General features: G+C 29.8%; 1 protein-coding gene across 1 annotated transcript in view; it reads left to right on the forward strand.

Moving 5' to 3' along the window:
• LOC142233787 (uncharacterized) overlaps positions 1-4,423 on the forward strand; it is a 200,879-nt gene extending 196,456 nt beyond the window's left edge. The window contains exons 15-16 of the mRNA XM_075304817.1: positions 3,525-3,726; positions 3,809-4,423. Of these exons, the coding sequence (XP_075160932.1) occupies positions 3,525-3,726; positions 3,809-3,914 (308 nt within the window). The 3' untranslated portion in view covers positions 3,915-4,423. The remainder of the gene's footprint in view (positions 1-3,524; positions 3,727-3,808) is intronic.
• The last annotated feature ends 20,086 nt before the right edge of the window (positions 4,424-24,509 follow it).

Raw genomic sequence — 24,509 nt, forward strand, 5'->3', positions numbered from 1 at the left:
TTAAAGTACAGAGTAGCTGATATGTTATGCTAAAAAGTAAATCGTCAAACGGCCGAAAAGGCCATCAAACGCTGAAGTGACTCTACGTATTTTGGCCCATTCCCGGCGCTGTACTAGTAGAAACCAAAGCGTACCTCCCTTCTAAGCCATTCTTGGTTGACGCGTGTTGAGCACGGATGCCACTCGAGCCAAAAATAATCTACCAAATTTTTAACAAAATTTTACCAAAAAACTACCAAATAGAAAAATCTTATTTCGCAGTGTGTTATCAAATTTTTGTGGCTAAAAGTTTCTATAATAAAATTTTGTCAACTTTTTTTCTATAGAAAATATTGTCAAAATTTTATTTCTATATAAAGTTTTCTCAAAATTTCATTTCTATAGAAAATTTTTCAAAATGTTATTTCTAAAGAAAATTTTCTCTAAAATTTTTTTCTATAGCAAATTTTGTCAAAATCTTATTTATTGTTGTTTTTGATCTCAGCTTAAAGCCATGCATTGACTAAACTACAAGTGTAGCTTAACCAACAGAGGAAAAGTATGCTTGTCAAATTTATTTGGGCAAAGTCCTATAGACTTCAAGATGGTTGGATGTACAGCTGTTTCGGAATTACCACATTCCTCACACTTGAACCTACACTTGAACCTCCCGAAAAAGGGTTTGATAGTCGGCTACTGCCTAAACAAATTTGCCAGCATATCTCTTTTCCTTTGCCAAACTCAAATCATCGATTTGAATGTATTTGGCTGGGTTTGTTTTTGAGCGTGCTCCCTCTATCTTCATTCGTTTTGTTTGTTATTGTTGGCTTCTCTTCAATCGTTATTGTTGTTTTTGATCTCTGCTTAAAGCCATGCATTGACTAAACTACAAGTGTAGCTTAATCAACAGAGGAAAAGTATGCTTGTCAAATTTATTTGGGCAAAGCCCTATAGACTGCAATAGGGTTGGATGTACAGCTGTTTCGGAATTACCACATTCCTCATCAGCATCCTCTACTTGCAGCAAAACTATGAACAAATTATCAGAATACATTTTGCTGCAAGTCAAATAAATTTGACTAGCATACTTTTCCTCTATTGGTTAAGCTACCCTTGTAGTTTAGTCAATGCATGGTTTTAAGCTGAAATCAAAAACAACAATAATGATTGAAGAGAAACCAACAAAAACAAACAAAACGAATGAAGATAGAGGAAGCACGCTCAAACACAAACCCAGCCAACTACACTCAAATCGATGATTTGAGTTTGGCAAAGGAAAAGAGATATGCTTGCAAATTTGTTTTGGTAGCCGACTATCAAACCGTTTTTCGGAAGGTTCAAGTGTAGTTCACTTTGGGTTGAGTGAACTACACGAATGTATTCTGATAATTGGTTGATAGTTTTGCTGCAAGTAGAGGATGCTGATGAGGTTTTTGAAAATTTATGAAATTTTTTTTAAAATTTTATTTCTACAAAAAATTTTGTCAAGATTTTACCATCGGCAGCGTTTGAGTTCTGGTGACCAATCGAAGCTGTAAATTTTCAGCTGACCTCTTTGGCAAGTAAACCCGATCATTTTGTTTGTTCACAAACTGCTCAATTTGGAATATGTTAGCTTACCAATTTCGAAGCAAATCCTTGGCTCTATCCAGTCTAACTTTCTTTGTGCTGAGTTCATGCACTTTTTGGAACTGGTCACTTTCGAACAAGCGTGGCTCTTTCTGGTCTAACTTTGTTTTTAGGATGGGGGTATATTAACTTTGTCATTCCGTTTGTAACACATCGAAATAGTGCTCTAAGACCCCATAAAGTATATATATTCTGGGTCGTGGTGAAATTTTGAGTCGATCTGAGTATGTCCGAAAATTTCATCCGATCCGGCTGAAATTTGGTACATGGTGTTAGTATATGATCCTTAACAGCCACGCAAAAATTGGTCCACCTCGGTCAATAATTATATATAGCCCCCATATAAACCGATCCCCAGATTTGGCTTGCGGAGCCTCTAAGAGAAGCAAATTTCATCCGATCCGGCTGAAACTTGGTACATGGCGTTAGTATATGGTCTCTAATAACCATGCAAAAATTGGTCAACATCGGTCCATAATTATATATAGCCCCCATATAAACCGATCCCCAGATTTGGCTTGTGGAGCCTCTAAGAGAAGAAATTTTCATCCGATCCGGCTGAAATTTGGCACATGGTGTTAGTATGTGGTCTCTAATAACTGTGCAAAAATTGGTCCACATCGGTGCATAATTCTATATAGCCCCCATATAAACCTATCACCAGATTTGACCTCAGGAGCCTCTTGGAAGACCAAAATTCATCTGATTCAGTTGATATTTGGTACGTGGTGTTAATATATGGCCTCAAACACCCATGAAAAAATTGGTCCACATCGGTCCATAATTATATATAGCCCCCACATAAACCGATCCCCAGATTTGACCTCCGGATCCCCTTGCAAGAGCATATATATGGTATCCAACAACCATGCAGGAAATGGTTCATATCAGTCCATAATTATATATAGCCCCCATATAAACCGTTCCTCAGATGTGACCTCCGGTGTCTTTTGGAGAAGCAAAAAAAAATTTGGTACATTGTGCTAGTATATGGCCGTTAACAACCATGCCTAAATAGGTCCATATCGGTCTATATATAGCCCTCAGATAAATCGTTCCCCAATCACACAAAGTTCATAATTGTATATAGCCCCCATATAAGCGACCCCCCATATTTCAATTCTGGCTCTCTACATATCGTGCAAAAAGTCCATTTCCATTCGTAATTATTTGTAGACTTACTTATACATAACTTTGATATATACCACGTATGGACTAACTCATAATTTAGAAAACGATGTTAAGAAGTTTTAAGATACCACAACCCAAGTAATTCGATTGTGGATGACAGTCTTTCGTAGAAGTTTCTACGCAATCCATGGTGGAGGGTACATAAGATTCGGCCTGACCGAACTTACGGCCGTATATACTTGTTTTTAACTTCAATGATTTTATTCCAAGCTCATTTTTCAATATGTGTTGCATCCGTTCTCGCCATATGTTGAGCTTACCAGCAAATTTTCTACCATTGCGGCGTGGATTTCGATCAAATGTGGACTTCATTTTCGAATTTCTGATGGTGTTACCGTTTTTCCCATTTTGCAACTCTGCCTGTATCGTGGTAGCGTGCTATGGTACGAGAAACAAACACTTTATTTGCATTTAAATGCTGGAGAGCTGTAACCGTAGCCAATTGTGACTTTCAAGCGAAATATAAAACAATCACGCTTTAATTTCATCACGAATAACTTTATCTCTAAATGTTGATCTCTATCATCTATCATGCTTTTGTAAGTTTGTAAACAGTAAAATTGGCTGTAACAATGATAAATCTGTCAACTGTCAAACGAGCGGTTTAGAAATGATAGCAAACTAAAATTGGTTGTAATACATATCAGTTACCTTATAAATTAATTTTTTAGAATTTACAATTTATTAATTTTTTTTTTATCTCTCTTTTTGGAAACACATTGCAGAAGACTGTCAATACAAATGCACCGAACTAAATGCCTGTGTGAATGGAAGTGTGTGGTGTGATGGCATCCAGCATTGCCCTTCAGGTGATGATGAAACTTTCCTGCAATGTTCGGCCATAATGAAACTACCTACAGAAATATTGGCTACTTTGTGTCTAATTATTGTGCTCTTCTGTTGTGCATTTGCAGCATTTGCCTACAAGTAAGTAAAGGATTTTTGATCAAAGGATAATTAACAAGAGAAAAAATCGTTTTTCTCGTTTCTTTTTCTTTTTGTTCTACAGGAAAATCAAAAGAAAATTTAGAGGCTCATCAGTGCTGCAAACTCGCCTAAAATCTCTTAGCTCCATGGATACGGCTGTATTGGATGAAAAAGAAGTGATTTGCTGACAAAGCGAGAATTCTGTGCGATATGTGGAAATAGATCGGGTCACTACAGTCTGACCACATTCTATGAACACTTTGAGAAAATATTGCACAGAATTGTGTCCCTATTTGCAATAGACTGTTCGACAACAAAACACTACAGAAAATAAGAAAGTAAATCAAAACCGACAGACAACCAAACAAAAACTACGACTATAATCACATGCATACATACAAAAATCTAAACATAACTAACTAAAACAAAAAGAACAACAATTAACTACACACATACTATTAATACTACTACTACTACTACTAATACCATTATTATTCCAAAAACAAAACTCTGTCGTGAGACAAATCTATAGAGAGTAAAGAGAAGCGAGTGATATCTCTCCATTCGGTCACTTGTTTTTAAGGCAACTGTTAATGATATTTTAGAGAGAACCAGAATAGAGAGAAAGAGAGACAAAAATAAGGCGACAAATGAAGAAATCGCTAACAAGACGAGAGGACACTTTGTTAAAACTCACACATATTTTCTACGTAAAATTTCATACATATTAATTTTGTGAATAGTTAAGAACCAAAACTTACTCCTTCAAAAGGGTTTTAATTAGAAATACCAAACTAACAAAAAAAATTATCACATTACAAAAATCTATAAATATTTTTTTTTTGTTTTGCTTTAGAAATCTTAAACTCATTGAGATATGTAAAGAAGACCAAGGATAATATGGATAATACTTCTACATTCTGAAATTGATAACTGATAGAAAATGGTCTAAAAGACACTACCGGACATTATTGTATGGATCATTTTAATGATTATAACATTGATTTCCAGACAAAGAAGTTAGATATACTGCTAAAGGCATTTTTAAGATGAAATTCGACATAATATCTATTTTGATGATAGGACAGAAATCTCAATTTATTATAGAATTTTCAATGTGTTTATATCCTCTAATAAAATTGAGTCTATCATTCCGTTCGAGTATATAACGATTATCGATCTTACAGTGAAAGCTCTCAGAAGTGAAAATCCACTGTCGCCTTCATTATATCCTGCGCCACACTGTGGAACAGGGTATTATAAGTTAGTGCATATGTTTGCAACACCCAGAAGGAGACGGGATAGACACATGGTGTCTTTGGCAAAAATGCTCAGGTTGGGCTCCTGAGTCGATATAGCCATGTCCGTCTGTCCGTGAATACATTTTTGTAATCAAAGTCTAGGTCGCAGTTTTAGTCCAATCGACTCCAAATTTGGCACAAGTATGTGGTTTGGCTCAGAATAGAACCCTATTGATTTTGGAAGAAATCGGTTCAGATTTATGGCGATTTCGATTGGGAAAAAAGGTGCAACATTCTCGAAATTGATTGCAACATATCAAGTGTCCTGCCATAGATTTTGGACCCTTTATACCTCACCATATTATAAATTAACAATAACTTTAGAATTACACTATCATTTGGGCGAAATGTCAATTAGGGAAAAAGTAGTGTAGCACCAAGGCAACATATTTTTTGCGAATCGAAAACGCCCTTAGATATAGCTCCCATATATATATATATTTCGCCCGATATGGAATTATATGGCCCCAGATGCCAGAGTTTTACCCTAATTTGCTTAAAATTTTGCACAAGAAGAACAATTAGTACTATAGTCAAGTGTGCAAGAGATTATACTTCGAGTTCGAGGTGTCACAGTGCGTATACGTTACACAAACCATACGCAATAACGTATACACCATGATGGACTGTGGGCGTAGTTAACAGAGATGGTCTGTCGTAAACTGTAAGGTATTTGACATACATTTACGACGTATTTTATCATACGTCAGAAACGTCGTAAACACTTAGTTTTTAACAATATAAGAATTTGTATAGTACACTTGTTTTAGAACCGTTTATTTCGTACTTTTTTTTATAATTATTTTTGTATTTACGAATGCGGTTTATTATAAGAAAATGCATTTTCATTAACAGAAACGCTAACCTTCGTAAAATTCTTAGTTTTTTTGCAATATATACGTTTGTATAGAACCATTTTATGTTTTATTTGATTTGAAAATGCCCGCACGTTGAAGATTGCATGCCCATATGTTGTACCTAAATCCGATATTTGCTACAACAATTTTCAAAGTTTCAGCAACTTGAAAACGCGTTGCATTCAAACATTTATGCCTGCAAATTGGGAAAATTTCATTTGAGTAAAAATTCCAATATATTATTATAAAAAAATCTAAAATACTTCAATATAACGTTTACATAACTTGTTTTATATTGGCGTAAGTTTTGACCTTCCATTATACGAACGAAGCCTTCTTGACGAATTTGCTTTATTATCGCATTAAATTTATATCCCCATTTAGGGGAAATCTACAAGATGTAGATGACAATGGGAGCCCACTTCTGATAAATTTCTTTATTTTTAAGACATTCATTTACTTACCACCAGGGCTGTCATTCGGTATTGATTTTTATAAATCAATCCCGAATTTCGGGGAAAAACACTTGTCCAATTCAACATTATGAAGAAAAAAAACAAAACAATTATCACAAAAATAAATGAAAACCCAAGTTCATATCGCTATTTTATTCAGCAAAAGATTTTCATTTTAATTTATTTTAATTGCTTTTCATTTTAATCTTAATTGATTTTTAAAAAATATTCAATCAAAAATTTAATTGATGCAACAATTTTTTTAATTGAAATAAAAATCAATCACACAAATTAATAATATCAAATAATTTTTTAATTGACTGTCAATTAATTGTTTAATTGATACTATCATTTCTGTGGTTGAAGACATTTCAATTAAAAAATTAATTGGATCAATTAATTTCGTGATTGAATCAGAAAAAAATTTTGTGTGTAGGTATATCTCCCATAATAACAATTTTATTGTTTAGCTTCCACTTAAAATATAATCATTATTGAGTCGTATTTCCAAATTTTCTTTGGGTAAATGAATGGGCTATTATAAAATAGTGATATTTCCCGAAAGGTAAAGAATCGTATGATTCCACCTGTTCAAAACAATTGCAACTACCTAGCACCCTGGAATATTTTCTTCTTTAAGGACATTAGTTTTGTATTTTGTACCTGTAATAGTTATAAGGACCTACAAGAGGATGGATTAAACATACAAAAAGGGCACTGTAGGAATATCGTTAAGTTCATTGCCTAATTTGGTCATAAACTGATCGCCATAAGTGTTTATGCTCTAATTTTAGAATAATTCAATAAAATGACCGTCAATTAGTATAATAAACACATAAAAAGGCAAAATATCGATGATTTTAAAGTAAATAAATTTCGGAAGAATATATTGCTCATAAGTCAACTGCGTCTCGAGTTATATACAGATGATGTACCAAAACTGTGCACTGTGTTAAAAGAAAGCCTAAGATTACGCCAGAAGAAGATCATATAATCAAATGAACTATGCAACAATTCACTCTAATATCATCTAAAAACGTCAAAAATTAAATTCAGCTGGGTATATCAACCATAGCGATCAGATATAGAGCTTAAGAAGTCGTAGTGCGATTATACAAAAATGTCATAAATCACTTATTTCCAAGAAAAGTAGCTTAAGGCGCCTTCAATTTTCACAAAAATACCTTAAATGGCCTGAGGAACAGTGAAAATGTGTTATATTTTCCTACGACTCAAATTTCCATAAATTTGGGGATTATTTCGAGAATTTTATTTCTATAGAAAATTTTGTCAAAATTTTATTTCTATATAGAAAATTTTGTCAAAATTTTATTTCTATATAGAAAAGATTGTCAAAAGTTTATTTCTATATAGAAAAGTTTGTCAAAAGTTTATTTCTATAGAACATTTTGTCAAAAGTTTATTTCTATAGAAAATTTTGTCAAAATTTTATTTCCATAGAATATTTTGTCAAATTTTATTTCTATAGAAAATTATTTCTATAGAAAATTTTGTCAAAAGTTTATTTCTATAAAAATTTTGTCAAAATTTTATTTCCATAGAGAATTTTGTCAAAATTTTATTTCCATAGAATATTTTGTTAAATTTTATTTCTATAGAAAATTTTGTCAAAATTTTATTTCCATAGAATATTTTGTCAAAATTTTATTTTTTGTTATATAGAAAATTTTATTTCTATACAGAAATTTTTCTCGAACATTTTTTTCTGGTAAAATTCTACCAACTTCGGCAACGTATCTACCACCTAATTTTACTACTTGAATATTTAGAAGTAAATTTTCGTTCATAAATACAAATACATTTTCATGGCCATTTTCACCTCCAGCATTTGGAAGACGATCACCACTTTCTTGGTGTTGTGGTTCGAAATCTTGTTCTTATTGCATCTTGCTGGTTTTGACAAAATTTTAATTTTTAAATTATAGCCTTTTGCTTTATTTTTGTCACAAAAAAAATGGTCAAAAATGTATTGGGGAAATTTAAACTGGGCATTTTTGGGGACGAAAACATCATAATTTGGGGACAAGAGCCGAAAAATACTGGCAACACTGATCGGACCCAGCAAAAACTGGGTAAGCACCAGGGATGGAAAATACAATTTGTAAGAAAGTACAAAAAAGGTATTTTTTTTAACGAAAAAGTACTTTTCACTAAATTTTTTTGAACGAAAAAGTACTTTTTCGAAGAGAAATAGAAATAACATTTTGACAAAACTTTCTATAGAAATAAAATTTTGACACAATTTCCTATAGAAATAAACTTTTGAAAAAGTTTTCTATAAAAATAAAATTTTGTCAACATTTTCTATAAAAATTAAATTTTGATAAAAATTTCTATAAAAATTAAATTTTGACAAAATTGTCTATAGAAATAAAATGTTGATAAAATTTTCTATAGAAATAAAATTTTGACAAAATTTTCTATAGAAATAATATTTTGACAACATTTTCTATGGAAATAAAATGTTGACAAAATTTTCTATAGAAATAATATTTTGACAAAATTTTCTATGGAAATAAAATGTTAACAAAATTTTCTATAGAAATAAAATTTTGACAAAATTTTCTATAGAAATAAAAGTTTGACAAAATTCTCTATAGATATAAAATTTTGACGAAATTTTCTATAGAAATAAAATGTTAACAAAATTTTCTATAAAGATAAAATGTTTATAGAACACTTTCTATCAAAATTTTCTATAGTAATAAAATTTTCCGTAGAAATAAAAGTTTGACAAAATTTTCTGAAGAAATAATTTTTTGCAAAATAATACGTTTTGGTTCGTATTATTTTAGTAAGCGATCGATAACTTCTCATCTAGAAAGTATCCTTTCCGAGATGTTCTTCCCGCATGAACTTGTCGGTTTTGCCAAATTTTTAAACTACTATTAGCAAATAAGTTTGTTAAAGTCTTTCTCAAAATATTAAAATACTTTGTCAAAACTATTGTACAATAAATCTGAAATCGACTCAAAAATGTCTATACAAAAGGTACTAAATCATTCGTGGGAGTACTACGGTACTGACCAGGGTGAAAAAGTATTGAAAAAAGTTCTATAGTACTACATTTTCCATCCCTGGTAAGCACTAGTGATTCTTTCAGTAATACCGGTAATCAAAAAGTTACTACGAGGGCGGTTCGGAAACTTCTTAGCCTATCAATGAAAGAGAATAGTTAATTTTTCAAAAATATTTTTATTTTTCAATATAATCTCCTGAAACTTCAATACACTTACTCCAACGCTTTTCTAGCAATTCTATCCCTTGATTGAAATCGTTTTCCTCAAGGTCTTCAAAATAGTGGTTTACAACTGTAATTGCATCTTCATTTGAGGTAAAGCAAGGAATCTTTTTAGATTTGGGAACAAGTAAAAATCACTGGGAGCTAAATCAGCAGAATAAGGTGGGTAGTCAAGAAACTCGTACTTTAATTCGTTGATTTTAGCCATTGTTAAAACACTCTTGTGCGCTGGTGCGTTTTCTTGATGAAAAATTATTTTTTTTTGTGTTGTAAGCCAGGACGTTTTTCTCGAATTTGTACATTTAATTGATCCAAAAGTTTGCAATAGTACTCTGAATTTATTGTTTTACCCTTTTGCAGATAGTCAATCAATAAAATACCTTTGAAGTCCCAAAAAACCGTTGCCATAACCTTACCAGCCGATTGAATTGTTTTTGCCTTCTTTGGGGCACTTCCTCCAGCTTCAGTCCATTGTTTGGATTGTTCTTTTGTCTCTGCAGTATAGTAGATGATCCATGTCTCATCAACAGTTATGAAACGACGCTTAAAATCCATTTTATGTCGCTTAAAACTATCCAAACAAGCTTGAGAAATGTTCATTCTTATGCGTTTTTGATCGGCTGTTAACAAATGCGGCACCCATCTTGCAGAAAGTTTTTTCATGCAAAATTAAATGGACTCGATCATTGTTTCTAATTTCTAATTTTTCCATTGTAAAAAAATTGCGGATGCGTCTTTTTTGAACACCTGTTTCTATATGAAGGAGATCGAAACAAAATTTAATATGTGTTCATAACAGAGATGGAAGTTTCCAAAACACTTAAACTTTTTCTGTTTATACCGCGCATTTTGTGCTAGGCTAAGAAGTTTCCGAACTGTCCTCGTATTTGCAGTATTACCTGGGATTTAAAAATAATAACTTGCCTGTGTAGGCAAAAAGTGATTCTTTCTATTAATACCGGTAATCAAAATCAAATCAAATCTTGAGGTTCGTGTTCGGCTCCACAGTGGGCACCGTTAATAGTAGCGATAAGTAATGCCAAATTACATTTCAGAAAATAATTGCCAATAAAATATATCTTTGTTTTCTAACGTTGTATAGTACATAATTTATATTACAAAACATCATTGAATAGATCCATGTCGTGTTGCGTGGTATAGTGTGTTGGATTACAAAACAACAGGGGTGAATTCGCATTTTTTGGGTATCTTTATTTATGCTTGCGAAGTACTTATTTTTCGACTGCTGGTATGCTAGCACGGAAGTACTTTCCTCCAATGTGATGCCTGTGTAAAGGTATTACTACTGATATATGTACGAGGAAGTTGTTACCAATTTGTCGCAGGCATACTTGTACTCATACCTGGTAATAGGAGTTTTTGCTGGGGATGGTTGAAATTTAGTACGAAGGCTGAAAGGAAAGTCCTAATCGAAGAAATACAAAAGGTTCCGTCAATCATGGTGGGGGCAATATTATGGTCTGGAGGCATTTTTCTGGACAAGTTATTGGCCCGATTTATAGAGTCGAGCGTTTTATGCTGTCGGAAGTCTACAAAAACGTTTTGTCCCATGTGATATTGCCATAAGCAACCCAGGAAATGCTGTCTGCATGGATTATTCAGCGCGATCGTGACCTCCAAAATTGCGAGTGCTTGACTGGCCTGCTCAGCTCCTAATGTAAAAGCCATAAAATAACCAATGGAAAGTTGTAAAAATTGGTATTAAATTTTGGCAAAAGACTTATGGCCTCTATTTGAACCTGAACCATAGGGTATCGTTGACCGTATAATCCTAGCCAATGGCAAGAAGTTGCGCAGAAGCAGTCAAATGGTATAACGATGGTATAAACTATTAACATTTAACTCTTATTTTTAAACAATTTTATCAATTATCAAAAATTCAACGACAAGTTAGTTCCCTCATTCCTTTTAAAACAATAAGCAACAAAATTGCATTAAAAGTTTGGTTTTAGTATTTTTATTTTTTTTTTATTCTAATTACGGTTTATTTTCAACAGGCGGTGTGGTTGGTTTTGTCCTAGCTTTAACATATTTTTTAATTTGGTGTTGTAACTACGTCATGTAACTAAAGTTCAATATTGGCAGCACTGATTCAATAAGAAAAAAAACACGCAAAAATGTCATTATTTTTGTTTCCTGTATTATCTTTGTGATGAAGCGCTTTATTTGGTTGGTCAAAAAAATAAGTACATTATGCGTTTTTATATGAAAATGTTTAAATTTTGCAAAAAGTTTGTTATTGTGTTTTTAGTGGCGATGAATTGAATGCAAATAATAAAAAATTAATAAAAATTAGTTACTAGATAAACCGAAAAAGTCATTGTAGTAGAAAAGAAAAGACTGGATAAACCGAAAAAGTCATTGTAGTAGAAAAGAAAAGACTGGTTTCAGCTCTAAGAATTGAGGGAAAATCTCTTTGAACGACCGTCAAATTTTTTAAGATATCGTTACTTTGTGTTCAAAAAGCCCTACAGAAAAGAAGTTCTGCGAAAACACGTGGAAACCCAAGCAAGACACTTCGAAAAACAGATAATCTTTTTGTCACTCATCCAAAAAAAGACCTTTCAAATCATCCAGACAAGTTTCTCCTGAAATAGGCAATGTGATATCTGCACTATCTATTTGGCAGCGATTAGTACATGCCAAATTACCCGGCCGCACAGTCAGAAAAGTTCCTATGCTACGGAAAAAAATTTGTAAGATGAGACTATGCCTCATCAGAAAACATTATAGGTGGTCAGGAACGGTAGGTGAGAGAAAACGTCACAATATCCTGTGGAGCGATGACCTAATGTTCGTCGACCCCAAGGAAAAGAATTTCATATGCGCTTCACAAAAATGACGGTCAAGCATGGGAGCGGGAACATAGTGATATGGGGCTGTTTTTTTGGTATAGCCTAGGCGAATTTATCGCATTACTTATAAAATGACCCTGCTCGAATATAGAAATATATTGGAGAACACAATGCTGACGTACGCAGAAGAAAATATACCTCTAAGGTGGGTGTTTCAACAAGACAACGATCCTAAACTCACTTCTCGCTTTATTAAGAATTGGTTCCAAGACAATGACATAACCCTTCTATATTGGCCTACTCAGTCACCAGACCCTAAACCCATTGAAAACCTTTGGGGAGAGTTAAAACACAGAATTGGGAATGAAACATTTAAAAATAAACAAGAACTTTGGAATTTTGTGAAGATTACATGGTAATGAAAACTTAGATGAAACCAGTCGGAAGCTTGTAAGCAGTATGTCAAAGCGAGTATAAAATGTTATCAAAATAAAGTTGGATTGATAACAGGGGTCGGAGTCGAGCAAAATTGGCTCGACTCCACAGTCCAGCATTTTTCATCAGCTCGACTCCGACTCCGGAGTCGACTCCGGGTAATATAAATAAATCTCATTTTAATACCACTAATTTGTAGTTCTATTGTGGGGGTACCGTAAGTGGATCGATATAAAGTATCGTATTTATTTATGTGTGCAAAACAAGGTCTTAATTTCACATTAGATGCCAATTGAACTCTATATTTAAAATTTAGGGCAATGTTTAATAAATAAAATAATGATATAAATACCCATTATAATAATAGATGATACCAACAGTATATGTATTTGTGGACCAAAATTATTGATACTATCAAATCCTTTAAATTTGTTGCGAGCTATATAAAGGTTTATATTCGCATATGCATGAATTTGAATCGATTTAGAAAAATTGTATATACTTCTACAAAATCTATGTACTTAAAATTTAAATCTAACGTTATAGGACGTAACACAATTTTAACAAAAAATAGAAATGCAAGGAAAGTCTAAAGTCGGGCGGGCTGATTATTATATACTCTGCACAACTTTGTATTTAGATCTACATTTTGATAAAATCTCAAATCAGACTTCTACAAAATCACGGGCAATATTTATAATTGTTTAGACAAATTCGCAAAAATGCATTTATGATTCATTCATTGAAAAATTTGAAAATTTGAGTCATTTCTACAAGTTTTCGACTTAGCAGTGAGTATCAGTGAGCATACAATTTTGGAAAAATTTTTGTCTAGTAAATAAAATTTTGACTAAATTTTCTATATATAGAAATCAAATTTTGACCAAATATATAGAAATAAAATTTTTAATAAAATTTTTATAGAAATAAAATTTGGCAAAATTTTTTATAGAAATAAAAGTTTGAAAAAATTATCAATAGAAATACAATTTAAAAAAAAATTGTGTAGCAAACAAAATTTTGCAAAATATTCTAGAGAAACAAAATTTTGACTAAATTTTCTATAGAAATAAAATTTTGACTAAATTTTCTATAGAAATAAAATTTTGACTAAATTTTCTATAGAAATAAAATTTTGACAAAATTTTCTATAGAAATAAAATTTTGACAAAATTTTCTATAGAAATAAAATTTTGACTAAATTTTCTATAGAAATAAAATTTTGACAAAATTTTATATAGAAAAAATATTTCTATAGTAATAAAATTTTGAATACATTTTTTATAGCAGTGAGTATCAGTGAGCATCAGTAAGAAAAAAAAATTGAGAAAATTTGCAATAGAAATAAAATTTGACAATTTTTTCTTAGAGAAATAAAATTTTGAAAAAGTTATCAAAAAAAATACAATTTTAGAAAAAATTTTGTGTAGTAAATAAAATTCTGCAAAATATTCTACTGAAACAAAATTTTGACTAAATTTTCTATAGAAATAAAATTTTGGCAAAATTTTCTATAGAAATAAATCTTTGACCAAATTTTCTAATAAAAAAATCTATTACTATAAAATTTTGGCAAAATTTTCTATAGAAATAAAGTTTTGACTTAAATTTTTATAGAAATAAAATTATCAATAGAAATAAAATTTAAAAAAAATTTTTGTGTAACAACCAAAATAACAAACAAAAATATTCTATAGAAATAAAATTTTGACAAAACTTTTTATAGAAATAACATTTTGACAAAATTTTCTATAAAAAACAACTTTGAAAAAATTTTCTGTCAATATTCCACATATGTATATGGCCTTAAAGTAAAATTAAAAAAATAATTTCGATTGTTCGAAATATTTCAAATAAATTGATATTGATATTGATAAATTGAGAAAATTTGCAATAGAAATAAAATTTGACAATTTTTTCTTAGAGAAATAAAATTTTGAAAAAGTTATCAAAAAAAATACAATTTTCGAAAAATTTTTGTGTAGTAAATAAAATTCTGCAAAATATTCTACTGAAACAAAATTTTGACTAAATTTTCTATAGAAATAAAATTTTGGCAAAATTTTCTATAGAAATAAATCTTTGACCAAATTTTCTAATAAAAAAATCTATTACTATAAAATTTTGGCAAAATTTTCTATAGAAATAAAGTTTTGACTTAAATTTTTATAGAAATAAAATTATCAATAGAAATAAAATTTAAAAAAAATTTTTGTGTAACAACCAAAATAACAAACAAAAATATTCTATAGAAATAAAATTTTGACAAAACTTTTTATAGAAATAACATTTTGACAAAATTTTCTATAAAAAACAACTTTGAAAAAATTTTCTGTCAATATTCCACATATGTATATGGCCTTAAAGTAAAATTAAAAAAATAATTTCGATTGTTCGAAATATTTCAAATAAATTGATATGGGCATTAAAATGGATCGATCCAGCCAATCTGCTAGTCTAACATTCTAGGAAACATAAAAAGATAGCCGTAATTGGAAGTTGATTTTCATTTACAATCATGCTGTACATTGATCGAATGAATAACGCAATGGAAACTAATTTGCGTAAAAACTTGCTTAGTTACAAAAATGTGAAGTGTTTTAAAAAATTGGGTTTAGCCGGAGTCGGAATCGAGCAAATTTTTTACGACTCCGACTCCAGTAAAATCTTCAGACTCCGACTCCAAGACTCCGACTCCGGCTCCACAGCCCTGATTGATAATGTAACAAAATTATGTTCAATTTAAAGCAAAAAAACAAGTAAGTAAAGTAGAAAGTCGGGCGGGGCCGACTATATCATACCCTAAACCACCATTACAGAATTAGTAATCATAAGCAATTGTGGGGTAAGATATAGATCTGGGAGATAAACCGCAGTTGCATATTTAAGAAAATTAAAGAAATGCTCGGTTTAACCTACAAGGACAAAAAAGTTCCCTACTTTCCCAAACAATTTTCCCTACTATATTTTTCGTTAAATTTAAAAAAATTTACAAAACAAAAATGGTTCTAAGTACTTTATTATCTTAAAACATGAATATGCTAGGTATATAACTTAGAATATGAATTTGTATTACCACCATGGTTGCCACAGTTGGTAGAATTCTACCCAAATTAGTAATATTTTTTGTTAAATCTCTATAAAAATAAAATTTTGGAAAAAAGTTTCTATAAACACATTTTTGTGAGAAATTTTTCTATAGAAATAAAATTTTGAGAAAAAATTTCACAGAAATAAAATTTTGAGAAAAAATTTTTATAGAAATAATATTTTGAAAAAAAAATGTCTATAGAAATACAATTTTGCTAAAATGTTCTATAGAAATAAAATGTTGACAAAATTTTCTACAGGAATAAAGTTTATCACACATTGTTAAAGATCAAGCCTTGGCGGCTTCTAATTTCCTCCTCTAGAGCCACCAAAATGTAAAAATTATTACAAATTGTGTTGAGTGAAAATGTCCTACATTGTGGCCCTACGTCCCTACAAGACGCTAAATATTAGAAAAACCCTACATATAGGGAATTTCCCCAACTTCTAGCAACACTGGCTGTGTTGATATTGCGCCTACGGAGTTAGTATGCCACTAATATTGAGCCCATTAGAGAGACAATCGTTAAATTAATGTGGGTAATAAATACAAATTTGTAAAAATCGAGCAATATCCTTATGTAAGAGCTACAAGTACGTATAAGTACGATCGGCTAGTACATCAAAATTTGAAATATGAGTAACATTGGTTAATAAATAAGAGTACTATGGCCAAATTTGGGAAAATCGAGCGATGCATATATATGGAAGCTATATCTAAATCTGAACCAATTTGCATAATATTTTGCGGGTTTGATTAATACCACAAAAGGTTACACTGTGCAAGATTTGAGTAAGATCAGTTAAGAAATGAGGCCTGTATGGTCAAACATAAGGTTATTAGGGGCGAATTTTTCAAAATCGGGTGATACATATATGGGAGCTATATCTACATCTGAACCGATTTCGATGAAATTTTGCACAATTAGTTAGTACTATAGAGGACTGGATATAGCCAACTTTTATTAAGATCGGTTAATAAATAAGGGTTCTATGGCCAAATTTGGGAAAATCGGGCTATACATATATATGGGAGCTATATCTAAATCTGAACCGATTTCGATGATTTTTTGCACATATAGTTAGTGCTATAGATGACTACATTTAGCCAAATTTTGGTAAGATCGGTTGATAAATAAGGGTTTTATGGCCAAATTTAGAAAAATTGGGCGGTACATATATATGGGAGCTATAACTAAGTCTGAACCGATTTCGATGATTTTTTGCACATATAGTTAGTGCTATAGAAGATTATATTTATCCAACTTTGAGTAAGATCGGTTGATAAATAAAGGTTTTGTGGCCAACTTATGGAAAACGGGCGATACATATATATGGGAGCTATATCTAAATCTGAACCGATTTGGATGAAATTTTGCAGACTTGAATGGCGACGGAAAAGATTACCTTTTGCCAAATTTGGTGACGATGCGTTTCCAAAAACGCGCAACGTGACCCCATTTGTCGAAATCGGGCGATACATATATATGGGAGCTATATCTAAATTTGATCCGATTTCTTCCAAATTCAATAGCGTTCGTCCTTGTGCCAAAAAACTCTCTGTACCAAATTTCATCAAAATCGGTTAATAATTGCGACCGGAATCCTGTGAACAACAAATACATGGACAGACGGACGGACGGACACCAAGCGCTAGATCGACTCAGGAGGTGATTCTGAGTCGATCGGTATATATTTTATGGGGTCTAAAATCAATATTTCTGGTAGGCACATTTTTTGACCGATCAAACTTATTACACCCAAACCACTATGTGGTTTAGGGTATAAAAATTGTGTAGCAAACAAAATTTTGCAAAATATTCTATAGAAACAAAATTTTGACTAAATTTTCTATAGAAATAAAATTTTGACTAAATTTTATATAGAAATAAAATTTTGACTAAATTTTATATAGAAAACAATATTTCTATGGTAATAAAATTTTGAATACATTTTTTATAGCAGTGAGTATCAGTGAGCATCAGTAAGAAAAAAAAATTGAGAAAATTTGCTGTAGAAATAAAATTTGACAGTTTTTTCTTAGAGAAATAAAATTTTGAAAAAATTATCAATAAAAATACAATTTTAGAAACATTTTTGTGTAGTAAATAAAATTCTGCAAAATATTCTACTGAAACAAAATTTTGACTAAATTTTCTATAGAAATAAAAATTTGACAAAATATTCTATAGAAATAAAATGTTGACCAAATTTTCTAATAAAAAAATCTATTACTATAAAATTTTGACAAAATTTTCTATAGAAATAAAATTTTGACCAAATTTTCTATAGAAATAAAGTTTTGACTTAAATTTTTATAGAAATAAAAATATCAATAGAAATAAAATTTTGAAAATTTTTTTGTGTAACAAACAAAATTTTGCAAAATATTCTATAGAAACAAAATTTTGACTCAATTTTCTATAGAAATAAAATTTTCTATAGAAAAAAAATATTTCTATAGTAATAAAATTTTGAATAAATTTTTTATAGAAATAATATTTTGACAAAATTTGCTATAGAAATAAAATTTTGGCAAAACTTTTTATAGAAATAACATTTTGACAAAATTTTCTATAAAAAACAACTTTGAAAAAATTTTCTGTCAATATTGCATATATGTATATGGCCATTAAAATGGATGATATGGGCATTAAAATGGATCGATCCAGCACATCTGCTAGTCTAACATTCTAGGAAACATAAAAAGATAGCCGTAATTGGAAGTTGATTTTAATTTACAATCATGCTGTACATTGATCGAATGAAAAACTTGTTTAGTTACAAAAATGTGAAGTGTTTTAAATAAATTGGGTTTAGCCGGAGTCGGAGTCGAGCAAAATTTTTACGACTCCGACTCCAGCAAAATCTTCAGACTCCGACTCCGGCTCCACAGCCCTGATTGATAATGTAACAAAATTATGTTCAATTTAAAGCAAAAAAAATTCAAGTAGACCTGTACATTTCACGATTTTGGAAAATGTACTTATTATTTTGTCCATTCATTTTTGACTCTTACTTTGCCTTATTTGGATTAGCTTTTCATTTCACTTGTCTTTTCCAGAAAATTATTTACTTTTGAGTTAAATGTATGTCATTAATATGAATTATAGACTTTATTTAGCTCTTCAATAAATATATTTCTTAAATTTACCATGGAACATAAAAAACTGTACTGTACTTATTATTTTGGCCACATGTGTACCTTAAATGTTTATTAACTCAATTTGTCGGATATGAAGACTCTAATTTTAATAAACAATCATGAAAAGCTACAAATGTAACAAATTGGGATTATTTTTTCGGGATCACGAAAAATCCCGGGTTACAAAATAAAAAAATCCCGGAATTCGGAATAAAGCCGTACTTACCACCCAAAAATTTTGCCGAAGACATGAACTGATAAACTGCATAAAAATTTACCTAGTACAAGTGGACACCGACCGACCAAGTAGGCGAGAGTAGGTGTTCACTTCAGAGGCGTTTCATTATAGTTAATATATTATTCAAAGTGAATAAAATGTATCATGATTTGGGGATGAAATAAAAATTACGATTTTTGATTATGATTTTGAAGTTGTGAAGCATCATCAAAATAGGTGGCAACATCGGCATAGCTCATACAAGCATTAGATCCAGTGCTAAAAGAAAACTAACACAAATTATGAACACTAATTATTGTACTTCAAACGCCTTTTAAAAGTGAATTTTTATGTTACTTTTATGTTTTTTGACCAAAATCTGTCAGTTGTCAACTATATAAATACTTAATGAAATTAGTTAATTCTAGCCTTATATAACTGTATTTTAGATATTTCTTTTTCCCCAGCATTTATTATGCGACGCACAAAATTTAAAAAGAAAAACTCATTTAACAGAAAGTCAAATGAGGTTTATGAATGAATTATAAAAGAAAAACAATGAGTATTTAATATATCAACATACATACTAAATTAAAATTTAAAAAAATTAAAGAAAAAAACAAGAATTTTTAAATACTCACCAAATGTAGAATGGGCTAGTATCATGGTAATTAGTAGCATTAAATATAGAACAAAAATAAATTAAGTTATTACTGTAACTTAAAGTTTTAAAATTAGTCTCAATATTATATATAATTTCTCTGTATTTCATTAGACGTATGTAATGATTAAATAGGAAACACAACTCTTTTTTTAAGAAAAAACTGCAATTATTGCCTGTCGAAAAAAAAAGAATTTGGATGTAATTGGATTGGATTGGCAATATAATTTCCGGTAGAGAAGATTCAGATGGCAAATTTAAAAAATGGACATTTATGCTGCTCTTTGGCGATAAAGTGCTTAAAATACCCTCAATTTGCATTTATGCGTGGCATAATTTTCACAACAAAATTCGAAACAGTTTCAAACTGCTGCCTTTTTTACAAAAGAACCTAAAACCGTCATATTCCGGGCAAATTGGGAAAAAGTGTATAAATTTCGTAAGAAAAAAAACGCCATAAGTCAGCCTACAAAAACGGATTGCCAAAATGTCTAATATAATTTAAGCCTTTCTTTTTTTTTTTTTTTGGATCCTATTTTGTTACCTATTCGGCTCCCTATTTTGTTACCTATTCGGAGCCACCGTGGTGCAATAGTTAGCATGCCCGCCTTGCACACACAAGGTCGTGGGTTAGAGTCCTGTTTCGACCGAACAACAAAAAGTTTTTCAGCGGTGGATTATCTCACCTCAGTAATGCTGAGGGTTTCAAAGCTTCTCTAAGTGGTTTCACTGCAATGTGGAACGCCGTTCGGACTCGGCTATAAAAAGGAGGTCCCTTGTCATTGAGCTTAACATGGAATCGGGCAGCACTCAGTGATAAGAGAGAAGTTCACCAATGTGGTATCACAATGGACTGAATAGTCTAAGTTAGTCTGATACATCGGGCTGCCACCTAACTTAACCTAACCTACCTATGTTAGGTAACGAATTTGTTTCATTTGCTCACTTTTAATGAAACATTTCGTTAATATAAGGAAAATTTTTCTATCAGTTTGGTATGACGATGGCCATATGGCTTAAAATTTTGACTCGTTCTATGGGTAAAAAAGAGTGAGCCCAATAGTGTTTTCGATTGGCAAAAAATGTGTTACATATTTTACACATTACCCCCATAAATCGAAAATGTTTGTTCGATTGGAAAATCCAGTGCAGCCTATTCAAAATGTGCACGTTCGATTCGATTTGTTACTGTTTGGTAGATTGGTAGAATTCTTCATGTTTTGGTAGATTTTGCAAAATATTCCTCTACAACGAAGAGATATGTTACTTCACAAATTTTCTATAGCAATAAAATTTTCTTAGAAATAAAACTTTGAGAAAATGTTCTATAGAAATAACATTTCGACAAAATTTTCTATAGAAGTAAAATTTTGACAAAATTTTCTTTTGAAATAAAATTTTGACAAAATTTGCTTTTGAAATAAAATTTTGACAAAATCTTCTTTTGAAATAAAATTTTGACAAAATTTTCTATAGGAATAAAATTTTGACAAAATTTTCTATAGAAATAAAATTTTGACAAATTTTGAGAAAATTTTCTAAAGAAATAAAGTTTTGAGAAAATTTTCTATAGAAATAACATTTCGACAAAATTTTCTATAGAAATAAAATTTTGACAACATTTTTCTATAGAAATTATATTTTCACAAAATTTAATAACATTTTGACAAAATTTTCTATATAAATAAAATTTTGACAATATTTTTCTATAGAAATTATATTTTGACAAAATTTTCTATAGAAATAAGATTTTGAAAACATTTTCTATAGGAATAAAATTTTGAAAAAAATTTCTATGGAAATAAAATGTTGACAAAATTTTCTATTGAAATAAAATTTTGACAAAATTTTCTATTGACATAAGATTTTGACAAAGTTTTCTATAGAAACAAAATGTTGGCAAAACTTTGTAAGAAATAAAATTTTGAGAAAATTTTTTAAGAAATAAAATTTTGAAAAACATTTTCTATATAAATACAATTTTGACAACATTTTTCTATAGAAATTGTATTTTGACAAAATTTTCTATAGAAATAAGATTTTGAAAACATTTTCTATAGGAATAAAATTTTGAAAAAATTTTCTATGGAAATAAAATTTTGACAAAATTTTCTATTGAAATAAAATTTTGACAAAATTTTCTATTGAAATAAAATTTTGACAAAATTTTCTATTGAAATAAAATTTTGACAAAAAATTCTATAGAAATAAAATTTTGACAAAATTGTCTATAGAAACAAAATGTTGACAAAACTTTGTAAGAAATAAAATTTTGACAAAATTTGTTAAGAATTAAAATTTTGAAAAAAAGTTTCTGTAGAAATAATATTTTGACATTTTTCTATAGAAATTAAATTTTGACAAAATTTTCTTAGAAATAACATTTTGACAACATTTTCGATAGAAGTAAAATTTTGACAAAATTTTTTACAGAAATAAAATGTTGACAAAATTTTTTACAGAAATAAAATTTTGACAAAATTTTCTATGGAAATAAAATTTTGACAAAATTTTCTATAGAAATAAAAATTTTGAAAAAATTTTCTATAGGAATAAAACTTTGACAAAACTTTCTATAGAAACAAAATTTTGACAAAATTTTCTATAGAAATAAAATTTTGACAACAATTTTCTATAGAAATTCAGTTTTGACAAAATTTTCTATAGAAATTCAATTTTGACAAAATTTTCTTAGAAATAACATTTTGGCAAAATTTTCTATAGAAGTAAAATTTTGACAAAATTTTCTATAGAAGTAAAATTTTGACAAAAATTTCTATAGAAATAAAATTTTGACAAAATTTTCTATAGAAATAAAATTTTGACAAAATTTTCTATGGAAATAAAATTTTGACAAAAATTTCTATAGAAATAAAAAAATTTCTATAGAAAATTTTGACAAAATTTTCTATAGAAATAAAATTTTGACAAAATTTTCTATGGAAATAAAATTTTGACAAAAATTTCTATAGAAATAAAATTTTGACAAATTTTTCTATAGAAGTAAAATTTTTACAAAATTTTCTATAGAAATAAAATTTTGACAACAATTTTCTATGGAAATAAAATTTTGACAAAAATTTCTATAGAAATAACATTTTGGCAAAATTTTCTATAGAAGTAAAATTTTGACAAAATTTTCTATAGAAGTAAAATTTTGACAAAATTTTCTATAGAAGTAAAATTTTGACAAAAATTTCTATAGAAATAAAATTTTGACAAAATTTTCTATAGAAATAAAATTTTGACAAAATTTTCTATGGAAATAAAATTTTAACAAAAATTTCTATAGAAATAAAATTTTAACAAAATTTTCGATAGAAATAAAATTTTGACAAAATTTTCTATAGAAACAAAATTTGACAAAACTTTGTAAGAAATAAAATTTTTACAAAATATTTCTATAGAAATAAAATTTTGACAATTTTTTATAGAAATTCAATTTTGACAAAATTTTCTATAGAAATAAAATTTTGACAAAATTTTTCTATAGAAATAAAATTTTAACAAAATTTTCTATAGAAATAAAATTTTGACAAAATTTTCTATAGAAACAAAATTTTGACAAAAATTTCTATAGAAATAATATTTTAACAAAATTTTCTATAGAAATAAAATTTTAACAAAATTTTCGATAGAAATAAAATTTTGACAAAATTTTCTATAGAAATAAAATTTTGACAACAATTTTCTATAGAAATAAAATTTTGACAAAATTTTCTATGGAAATAAAATTTTGACAAAAATTTCTGTAGAAATAAAATTTTGAAAAAATTTTCTATAGAAGGTTAGGTTAGGTTAGGTTAAAGTGGCAGCCCGATTAAGATTCAGGCTCACTTAGACTATTCAGTCCATTGTGATACCACATTAACTAAAAGTACCTATTACATATGGGCACTTCTAGTTTTAACCGCTGAACCTTCCTGATTATTTTTCTTTGTTGAACCAACCAGATTGTTCCAAAAACATTAGCAGACTGCTTAAGTTAACGTTTTCCAGATCCGCCAGTAATCTGAAGCTATATGCTCCTAAAAGTTGCTTGCGCTTTACACAAAATGCAGGACACTCACACAAGAGGTGTTTAATTGATTCTTTTTCCTCCGCATCATGACAGCTCATACAATAGTCATTATACTTCGCGCCAATAGTTTTTGCAAAATCGCCTATCAGGCAGCGACCCGTTATAGCAGATATCAGGAGTGATATCTGACGTCTCGAGAACATTAGCATATCTAGTGTGCGGTTTAAGTTGAAATGGGGCCATATTTGCTTGGTGTCGTTACAACCCTTGCAATTCTCCCATCGAACATTTGCCATCCTAACAGCCTTCTCACGCAGCATGAGCTTGCAGGTAGCTAGGGGCATACCAACAAATTCCAGTTCCCCTGGAATATGTAAGGTAGTCCCTAGCCTTGCCAACTCATCCGCTTCGCAGTTCCCCGGTATGTTCCTATGGCCAGGCACCCATATTAGGTGAATATTGTACTGCTCAGCCATCTCATTGAGAGATTTGCGGCAGTCGATGGCCGTTTTCGAGTTGAGGA

The sequence above is a fragment of the Haematobia irritans genome, chromosome 4 (assembly GCF_050003625.1).
Source record: "Haematobia irritans isolate KBUSLIRL chromosome 4, ASM5000362v1, whole genome shotgun sequence".
NCBI lineage: Eukaryota > Metazoa > Arthropoda > Insecta > Diptera > Muscidae > Haematobia > Haematobia irritans.